This window comes from Mustelus asterias, unplaced genomic scaffold (genome assembly GCF_964213995.1).
Source record: "Mustelus asterias unplaced genomic scaffold, sMusAst1.hap1.1 HAP1_SCAFFOLD_830, whole genome shotgun sequence".
Classification (NCBI taxonomy): Eukaryota; Metazoa; Chordata; class Chondrichthyes; order Carcharhiniformes; family Triakidae; genus Mustelus; species Mustelus asterias.
The window spans coordinates 65,318-76,268 of NW_027590776.1; the positions used below are offsets into that span (position 1 = coordinate 65,318).

The 10,951-nt window shown below is 48.5% G+C and overlaps 1 protein-coding gene across 1 annotated transcript; it reads right to left on the reverse strand.

Moving 5' to 3' along the window:
* Positions 1–916: 916 nt before the first annotated feature.
* LOC144487478 (poly(A)-specific ribonuclease PNLDC1-like) lies at positions 917–7,838 on the reverse strand. The gene is made up of 5 exons (XM_078205569.1): positions 7,684–7,838; positions 6,815–6,870; positions 5,196–5,260; positions 3,188–3,241; positions 917–963 (listed from the first exon to the last, which is right to left on the reverse strand). The coding sequence occupies exons 1-5, from the start codon at positions 7,789–7,791 to the stop codon at positions 917–919; spliced, it is 330 nt and encodes a 109-aa protein (XP_078061695.1). The 5' UTR covers positions 7,792–7,838.
* Between the last annotated feature and the right edge of the window lie 3,113 nt (positions 7,839–10,951).

Sequence of the window (10,951 nt, forward strand, 5' to 3'; positions counted from 1 at the left end):
GGATCACCTGGTGAACGTGTGTTATACGTACTCCGATGTCAATCTCTATCCTTTCCGAGATAAGGTGCCCCCACCCAGTTACTCCAGATGGGATCTCGGAGCTTTCCACCAACAGCAATGTGACTTTCACTCCTCAGTAACGCACCACACGCCCCAATCCCCCTCACACCCGCCCTGGACTCACTGTGAAAGAAACGCGAGCCCGGATCAGATTGACATTGTTCTTGTGCGGTTCAACTGCAGCCAGGTACTCCGCAATCAGTGGCATCTGGGACTCATAGACACTTGTGTGTGGAGGGGGTGGGGGGGGGGGGGGGGGGAAGAGTGAGGTGAGAGAGAGAGAGGAGGGGGGGACGGAGAGAAAGGGGCCGGGGGAGAGGGGGCGGGGGAGGAGACAGAGAGAGAAACATTAGAAAAATATAATCACTGCAAAATCTGGTCATTGATCACTTTGTGGGATCTTACTGTGCCTGAATTGCCTGGTTGGTTTCATTATGTTAGTCACAGACTGACATGCCGGTCATCACCCTTCATTGGAGGCAAGGCAGTAACTGCTGTGTCAATGGTCACAAAAGACAGACAGACAAACATGGGGGAGGGTCTGCCCCGCCGCCCCCCCCCCCCCCCGCCCCCACCTGTGCACAGGGGAGGGTCCTCCCCCCCCCCTCACGCGGGCACAGGGGGTCCGCCCCCCCCACGTGGGCATGGGGGAGGGTCCGCCCCCAACGCGGGCACAGGGGGTCCGCCCCCCCCACGCGGCCACGGGGGAGGGTCCACCCCCCCAACGCGGGCACAGGGGAAGGGTCCGCCCCCCCCACGCGGGCACGGGGGAGGGTCCGCCCTCTACGCAGGCACGGGGGAGGGGAGGGTCCACATGTGTGAGAGAACCAATCATGTTTGCTGTTGACCACTGGACTTACCTTCGCTGATTGGTCAGCAGCAGTTGAGCCAATTGCAGCAACACTGCAAAATGAATGGGAATGAAAACATAAGTTAGTGTTCCTGTTATAACTTTCAAAGCCCGCCTCTCACCCGCTCCTGAAGTCATCCACAATGCCCCCCCCCCCGCACCCCCACTCAATGAGAGTCGGGAGGAGGGACGCCTTCCCACATTAGATAGCACAAAGACTGATTAACTCACACATTGTAGTGCCACAATGTGCCATTTTCCTACACTCGTCTAACGCAATACAACCTGTTTCTCCCGAAAACATGCGGCCCGCTCTCCCCATTCTGGACCAAATAACATCTTAACCTGAGCAACTCTGGAAAGGGGCAGGAGGAGGGAAGATTAGTGCTGTGCTTGCCTCAGAGGGTGGCAGAGGCAGGTTCAATTGAAGTCTTACTCTCTTCAAGTATGTGCGCGGTTACCGGGGTACGGCAGGGGAGTGGGATTAAGTCCACTGATCCCTCAGAAAGCCAGTGTAAACCTGATGGGCTGAATGGACTCCTTCTGCACTGCCGAGATTCTGTGACTTCCGACCAGGTTTTCTGAGACCATCCCCATTTCCCAGGAGAATAGGTGAGTCTGGGCGGTGGGGGAAGGGAAATCTTCCACCTGCTACAGGAATCGCCTCCAAATTGAGCTCCAGGCTCTAGTGTGGGCTATTTGCCATTGGGCCCCACAGAACCTAAGAGATGGGCCCAGCTGACCAGGACAATCCCACTCCAGAAACTCATTTCAGCAAGTGGGAGGTGCTGCATTTTTGTCGGAAGGATTGAGAAGCCCAAACGTTACTTGGAAAATAGGAGCATTAACAGGAGTAGAGGAACTGAGGAATCTTGGGATACAGTACGCAAATCATTAAAAACTAGGTGGGGGTCAAGTTAATAAGATCATAAAAAGAGAACTGGGGCCCATTTTCAGAAGGATCTTTCATTGAAGCAGAGATGCTTCATTAAACTGGTTTCAGATGTTGATTAGACTGTACAAAGTACCAGTCTCCATATACCTTGTAAGACCACATTTGGAGCAGTGTGCACAGTTCTGGTCTCTATATCCCTTGGTGAGACCACACTTGGAGCACGGTATACAGTCCGGTCTCCATATACTTAGTTAGATCTGCTTGCTTGGTTTCATTGGTCAGAACATTGAATACAGGAATTGGGATGTCTTGTTGAAGTTGTACAAGACATTGGTAAGGCCACACGTGGAATACTGTGTACAGTTCTGGCCACCCTATTATAGAAAAGATATTACTAAACTAGAAAGAGTGCAGAAAAGATTTACTAGGTTGCTACCAGGACTTGATGGTTTGAGTTATAAGGAGAGGCTGGATAGACTGGGACATTTTTTCTCTGGGGCATAGAAAGCTGAGGGGTGATCTTTTAGAGGTCTATAAAATAATGAGGGGCACAGATCAGCGAGATAATCAATATCTTTTCCCAAAGGTAAGGGAGTCTAAAACTAGAGGGCATAGGTTTAAGGTGAGAGGGGAGAGATACAAAAGTGTCCAGAGAGGCAATTTCTTCACACAGAGGGTGGTGAGTGTCTGGAACGAGCTGCCAGAGGTAGTAGTAGAGGCAGGTACAATTTTGTCTTTTAAAAAGCATTTAGACAGTTATATGGGTAAGATGGGTATAGAGGGATATGAGCCAAATGCGGGCAATTGGGACTAGCTGAAAGGTTTAAAAAAAAAGGGCGGCATGGACAAGTTAGGCTGAAGGGCCTGTTTCCCATGCTGTAAACCTCTATGACTCTAAACCACACCTGGAGCACAGTGCACAGTTCTGATCTTAATATACCTTTGGTTAGATCACACTTGGAGCAGTGTGCACAGTTCTGGTCTCCATATACCTTGGTTAGACCACACCTGGAGCACTGGATTAGAGTAGATGTGAGAAGGATATTTTGACTTGAGCTAGGGAACGTCAATATCAGATAATCACTAATATAACCAAATGGGAATTCAGGAGAAATTCCTTTACCCAGAGAGTGGTTAAAACGTGGAATGTATTCAAAGGGAGCGGTTGAGTATGGATATATTTAAAGGGAGGGAGGGGGGAGCTGGGTAAACACACGAGTGGGAAAGGAATGGAAGGATATGGTGGTGGGGAGTGAGATGAAGAGGAGGTGGGAGGAGTCTTTGGAGGACAATAAACAGCAGCATGGAGGAGATAGATAGACCAAATGGCTGTAAATGCCACATTATCAAGAAACTGAACAATCCTAATCTGATCAACAGACCTGTACCACAGACAAAGGCGTCAAATCCGGCTTCATGAGGATAGCCTCCTTCAGCTAAAACACAACAGGAGAGTTGGAGGTTAATTCATTTGCAACAATGTTCATCTACCTGACTGGTGTCTCTCAGTCCCCTCTCTCTCTCAGGGTGATATCTGTACGCTCGCTGGTGTCTCTCAGGGTGATATCTGTACATTCACTGGTGTCTCTCAGTCCCTCTCTCTCTCAGGATAATATCTGTACACCCACTGGTTTCTCTCAGTTCCTCTCTCAGGGAGATATCTGTACATTGACTGTGTCTCTTAGTCCCTCTCTCTCAGGGAGATGTTTGTACACTGACTAGTGTCTCTCAGTCCTCGCTCTCTCTCTCTCTGAAAGGTATCTCTACACTGACTGATGATTTTTGATTTGAGTTATTATTGTCACATGTATTTACAGTGAAAAGTATTGTTTCTTGTGCCTATACAGACAAAGCACACCGTTCATAGAGAAGGAAACGAGAGTGCAGAACGTGTTACAGTCATAGCTAGGGTGTAGAGAAAGATCAACTTAATGCAAAGTAAGTCCATTCAAAAGTCTGACAGCAGCAGGGAAGAAGCTGTTCTTGAGTCGGTTAGTACGTGACCTCAGACTTTTGTATATTTTTTCCCGATGGAAGAAGGTGGAAGAGAAAATATCCGGGGTGCGTGTGGTCGTTAATTCTGCTGGCTGCTTTGCTGAGGCAGCGGGAAGTGTAGACAGAGTCAATGGATGGGAGGCCGGTTTGCGTGATGAATCGGGCTATATTCACGACCTTTTGTAGTTCCTTGCAGTCTTGGTCAGAGCAGGAGCCATACCAAGCTGTGATGCAACCAGAAAGAATGCTTTCCATGGTGCATCTGTAAAAGTTGGTGAGAGTCGTAGCTGACATCCAAATTTCCTTAGTCTTCTGAGAAAGTAGAGGCGTTGGTGGGCTTTCTTAACTATAGTGTCAGCATGGGGGGACCAGGACAAGTTTTTGGGCGATCTGGACACCTAAAAACATGAAGCTCTCAACCCTTTCTACTTCATCCCCTTTAATGTAGACAGGGGCTTCCTGAAGTTGATGACAATCTCCTTCGTTTTGTTGACATTGAGGGAGAGATTATTGTTGCCGCACCAGTTCACCAGATTCTCTATCACATTCCTGTACTCTGTCTCAGCATTGTTTGAGATCCGACCCATTATGGTGGTATCATCAGCAAACTTGAAAATTTGGCCACACAGTCATAGGTGTATAAGGAATATAGTAGGGAGCTGAGAACAGAGCCTTGAGGGGCACTGTTGTTAAGGATGATAGTGGAGGAGGTGTTGTTGCCTATCCTTACTGATTGTGGTCTGAGAGTTAGGAAGTTCAGGATCCAGTCACAGAGGACGGTGCCGAGGCCCAGGCCACAGAGTTTGGAGATGAGTTTCGTGGGAATAATGGTGTTGAAGGCTGAGCTGCAGTCAATAAATAGGAATCTGACATTGGTGTCCTTATTATCTAGGTGTTCTAAAGTTGAGTGCAGGGCCAGGGAGATGGCGTCTGCTGTGGTCCTGTTGCAACTCACTGATGTCTCTCTGAGCATGTCCCCCCCCCCCCCCCCCCCCCACCGCCACCCCGTGACTCTCCCTCCCCTTATCTCTCCATCTTTCCCCTGCTAACCTATCTGTCTTTAGCTCTTCTTCCATCTCTCAGTCTCTCTCTCTCTCCTTCTGTCTCTCCTCCCACTCAGCCCGTCTCCTTTCTGCCTCTCTTGTACACTTCCCGCATTTCTTCCATCTCTCGCTTTGTCCTCCCTCAGGCCTCTGCCATCCTATCAGCAAACCCCCGCTCTGATTATCTGTATCTCTGCATCTCCTCATCTCTTTTTACGTGACTGATTCTCTCCCTTCTATTGTCTCCCATTCTCTCGCTTTCGTTTTTCTTTCCATTCTCTCTCCTTCAAGCTCTAATATCTGTCTGACTCTGGGTGGGAGGGGGACAGGATTAGTCAGTGATCCCACTCACCGTATTTTTCACAGCCTGTGATGTGCTTCATTGAGGGTCCGTGCTGTGCGAGGTCGACCAGCCTGCTGAACGAACACAAGGTGAAGGGTGAAGCTGATCAATCTTCAGCGTCAGTCTCTGTTAACCCAGCACCCACTCTGCTCACTGACCTGCACAAGTTCCCAGTCCAATAACACCTCCATCCTCCATCTGAAGTCTAGTTTTCAATTCCCACCATCATCTCACCTCTCGTGATTGCTGTTCCCTCCTCCAATCACTACAAACTTACCTTATTAACCTCCTCCAGCCCCTACAACCCTCCCTATCTCCGTAACTTCCTCCAGCTCCTACAAACCTCCCTATCTCTGTAACCTCCTCCAATCCCTACAACTCTCCCCATCTCAATAACCTCCTCCAGCCCCAACAACCCTTCCTACCTCTGTAACCTCCTACAGCCTCTACAACCCTCCCTATCTCTGTAACCTCCTCCAATCCCTACAACCCTCCCTATCTCTGTAACCTCCTCCAGCCCTGACAACCCTCCCTATCTCTGTAACCTCCTACAGCCTCTACAACCCTCCCTATCTCTGTAACCTACTCCAATCCCTACAACCCTCCCTATCTCTGTAACCTCCTCCAACCCCGACAACCCTCCCTATCTCTGTAACCTCCTCCAATCCCTACAACTCTCCCCATCTCAGTAACCTCCTCGAGCCCCGACAACCCTCCCTATCTCTGTAACTTCCTACAGCCTCTACAACCCTCCCTATCTCTGTAACCTCCTCCAGCCCCTACAACCCTCCCTATCTCTGTAACCTCCTCCAGCCCTACAACCCTCCCTATCTCTGTAACCTCCTCCAGCCCTGACAATCCTCCCTATCTCTCTAACCTCCTCTAATCCCTACAACTCTCCCCATCTCTGTAACCTCCTCCAGCCCCGACAACCCTCCCTATCTCTGTAACCTTCTACAGCCTCTACAACCCTCCCTATCTCTGTAATCTCCTCCAGCCCCGACAACCCTCCCTATCTCTGTAACCTCCTCCAGCCCCGACAACCCTCCGTATCTCTGTAACCTCCTCCAGCCCCGACAACCCTCCCTATCTCTGTAACCTCCTCCAGCCCCGACAACCCTCCCTATCTCTGTAACCTTCTACAGCCTCTACAACCCTCCCTATCTCTGTAATCTCCTCCAGCCCCGACAACCCTCCCTATCTCTGTAACCTCCTCCAGCCCCGACAACCCTCCCTGTCTCTGTAACCTCCTCCAGCCCCTACAACCCTTCCTATCTCTGTAACCTCCTCCAGCCCCTACAACCCTTCCTATCTCTGTAACCTCCTCCAGCCCCTACAACCCTCCCTATTTCTGTAACCTTCTCCAGCCCCTAGTCTCTGCATTCTTGCAATTGCAGCCTGTTGTCCCTCCCCATTCCCTCACTCCACCACTGGGGGCTGTGCCTGGGGCTCCAGTCTCCAGATTTCCCTCCCTGAACCTGTTCACCTCTTTCCCGCTTAAAAGACTCCATAACTCCGACCTCTTGAACTTAACTTTTGGTTACTTGCAGTAATGCCAACTACAGGGAGGTGAAAGCTCAGTGTTTGACCCACTGCCCTTGTTTATTCTCAATCCCGTCTCCACTTACCTTTCCAAAGCAGAATGAAGAGCAAAGAGATTATGAATTTGGAGGGACTGAAATTCCTGAAAAATACAAAAAAAAAATCACCTCTAACTGGGGGAAAAAACCCACTGACCCCACCCTCACACACTCCTGTATCTGGGGAGGTCCCACTGACCCCACCCTCACACACTCCTGTATCTGGGGAGGTCTCACTGACCCCACCCTCACACACTCCTGTATCTGGGGAGGTCCCACTGACCCCACCCTCACACACTCCTGTATCTGGGGAGGTCTCACTAACCCCACCCTCACACACTCCTGTTTCTGGGGAGGTCCCTCTGACCCCACCCTCACACACTCCTGTATCTGGGGAGGTCTCACTAACCCCACCCTCACACACTCCTGTTTCTGGGGAGGTCCCTCTGACCCCACCCTCACACACTCCTGTATCTGGGGAGATCTTACTAAAACCCACCCTCACACACCCCTCTATCTGGGGAGGTCTCACTAAAACCCACCCTCACACACCCCTCTATCTGGGGTTGTCTTAGTAAAGCCCACTCTCACTCCCCTGTATCTGGGGAGGTCCCAATGACCCCACTCTCTCACACACCCCTGTATCTGGGGAGGTCCCACTATACCCATCCTCACACTCCCCGGTGAAAGGGTTGAGAATCTTACCAGTTTAAAAAAATTACACAAGTTGGTCACTGTTAAATATGGTCTCACAGGGAGGCTCTGACAAACCAGTGCTTCAACTCGAATCAGACCCAGATAAGAGTCAAGGACCACAATAGAATCCCTACTGTGCAGGAGGCGGCCATTCGGTCCATCGAGCCAGCATCAACAACAATACTTACCTACGCTTTATCCCTGTAACCCCATGTATTTACCCTGCTAATCCACCTAACCCTCACATCTTTGGATTGTGGGAGGAAACCGGAGCACCCAGAGGAAACCCACGCAGACACGGGGAGAGTGTGCAAGCTCCACACAGTCATCTGAGGCCAGAATTGAACCTGGGTCCCTGGCGCTGTGTGCCACAAAACTCCCAGTTTCCAGGCCGGCTTCAGTAACAGTGAATCAAGTGCTCATTCAGGAGTACAATGGGGATGACAGCTCCCTCTAGCTGCGATGCAGGTTGCTGCAGCCGACCAATTTCTCCCAAAAACTGTTTGGGATTTGGAGCAAGAAGTCTCACAACCCCAGGTTAAAGTCCAACAGGTTTATTTGGAATCACAAGCTTTTGAAGCGCTGCAGTGCTCCGAAAGCTCGTGATTCCAAATAAACCTGTTGGACTTTAACCTGGTGTTGTGAGACTTCTTACTGTGCCCACCCTAGTCCAACGCCGGCACCTCCAACTCATGGAATTTAGAGAGAGAAAGAGGCAGCCAAATACAAAGAACAAAGAGAATTTGGGAAAAGGAAACATCCATCTCTGCGTAATTCTTCCCCAGCCCGGGTATGGATGGCCCCGTATCAAAGGTGGTGAATGCACAGTGCAAACAGATTCAGATGAGGAATGTCATAATAAGTTGTAATGAAGGATCTTGTTTGTTATTCTAATCAAGGGGTTGAGAGCTTGTAGTGCTCCGTCGCTTTACAAAGCCAACGTTATCTCCTGGACTAGTTTTGATTGCTTAAGGGGGTCAGGGGGGAATCTTCCAGTTTTCTCCCCTCGAATTGGCCCGAGTTTTATTAAATCTATTTTATGACTTTTTCATTTGCCCTGTTTGATTCTGGGCGAAGGAAGAGAGGTGGTGGATGTACGTTTTGTGATGAATAAGGAACCACAGTGTGGGACAGGCTGGAGAACCAGGAGATCTTTTCCATATGTCCAATCTATAGTTGGAGAGAATGCGGAGAATTAACTGTTTGAAATCTACGAGCTGTGAGAACGTGTGTTCTGCTTGTTTTATGTGGGTGTTCGTAGTTTTGTTTTATCAATCCTTGAGTTTTTAATTACAGGCATTTTTGGAAGTTTAAAACAGAACCACGAAAACGCTTGCAGAATTAAATTTTGATTATTGTTGTTTTAAAGCATGTGCTATGTTTCTCTGCTCGTGGATGGATAATAATATTTGTGGCTTGTACTGTTTTCTGTCTGATATTGTGATTTTGCGATCAAAGTTTAGGAGGGTTTAAGTCAAACGAATAGAAAGGAAGTGCAATTAATAAAGCTTTCTTTTCAAAAGTTATTAACCGGGATTCATGTTTATTGGCCAGAGGCAGGATCCCAGGATGTTTTGCTAAACATGTGGGAATTTTAATCCAGACACAAATTCATGCAGGTAAGAATGAGATTGTTTTAATATCGAGGATTCATGAGGGGAAAGTCGTGCTTGACGAACTTGTTGGATTTTTATGAAGATGTGACTAGTGCGGTTGCCGGAGGGGAACCGGTGGATGCGGTGTTCTTGGATTTCCAAAAGGCGTTTGACAAGGTGCCTCACAAAAGGTTGCTGAAGAAGATTGGGTCACACGGAGTTGGGGGTAGGGTGTTAGCATGGATTGGGGATTGGCTATCCGACAGGAAGCAGAGAGTCGGAATAAATGGGTGCTTTTCTGGTTGGCAGATGATAACTAGTGGCGTGCCGCAGGGATCGGCACTGGGGCCTCAACTATTTACCACTTATATAGACGATCTGGAGGAGGGGACTGAGTGCAGGGTAACAAAGTTTGCAGACGACACAAAGATAAGTGGAAAAGTGAATCGTGTGGAGGGCGTAGAAGGTCTGCAGAGAGATTTGGACAGGCTGAGTGAGTGGGCGAGGATCTGGCAGATGGAGTATAACGTTAACAAATGCGAGGTTATTCACTTTGGAAGAAATAATAGCAAATTGGATTATTATCTAAATGGAAAGAAATTACAACATGCTGCTGTGCAGAGGGACCTGGGAGTCCTTGTGCATGAGACGCAAAAACCCAGTCTGCAGGTGCAACAGGTGATCAAGAAGGCAAATGGGATGTTGGCCTATATCGCAAGGGGGATAGAATATAAAAGCAGAGATGTCTTGCTGCATCTGTACAGGGCATTGGTGAGGCCGCAGCTGGAATACTGTGTGCAGTATTGGTCCCCTTATTTGCGGAAGGATATATTGGCCTTGGAGGGAGTGCAGCGAAGGTTCACCAGGTTGATACCAGAGATGAGGGGTGTTGATTATGAGGAGAGACTGAGCAGATTGGGTTTGTACCCGTTGGAATTTAGAAGGCTGAGGGGGATCTTATAGAGACCTATAAGATAATGAAGGGGCTGGATAGGGTAGAGGTGGAGAGATTCTTTCCACTTAGAAAGGAAACTAGAACTAGAGGGCACAGCCTCAAAATAAAGGGGGGTCAGTTTAGGACAGAGTTGAGGAGGAACTTCTTCTCTCAGCGGGTGGTGAATCTCTGGAATTCTCTGCCACTGAAGTGGTGGAGGCTACCTCATTGAATATGTTTAAATCACGGATAGATGGATTCCTGATCGGTAAGGGAATTAGGGGTTATAGGGATCAGGCGGGTAAGTGGAACTGATCCACTTCAGATCAGCCATGATCTTATTGAATGGCGGGGCAGGCTCGAGGGGCTAGATGGCCTACTCCTGCTCCTATTTCTTATGTTCTTATGAGTGCAATTCAATTCAGTGGACTATTTCAATCTGGCACTGATGTAAATTCTAGTGAAGGGAAAGTATAAATGGGGCTAATAAATTGATAGCTTTCACTTGCTAATATTTGTGTTCGTGTTAATTTTTTTTTTCAGAGAACAAAACTTGATACTCTGACTGCCACTTGAAGCATTTCGACAATGTGTGGAGAGATGAGTAAAGACTTCAAGATCTTTTGATAAGATCGCCTAACAGTCAAGGTGGTGTTGGTATGATATTGCAGTCCTGCATAAGTGTGCAGATGAGTTGCGTACGAAGTAACTAATAGACCATTCATGCAGACCCAGATAAGTGTCAAGGACTATAGAAACTCCCAGTTTCCAGGCAGACTTCAGTCACACAATATACATATAAGACTTCCACTGAATCATGTGCAGCTCCAGCTTGTAACTATCTGTTGTAACAGGCAACAATGGACATGGGACATTTGTCAGACATATATCTATCATAGTCATGTCTGAAGGTTGGTCGATAAGTAAAGAAAAACACTTGCTTGATGATATAATTAGATA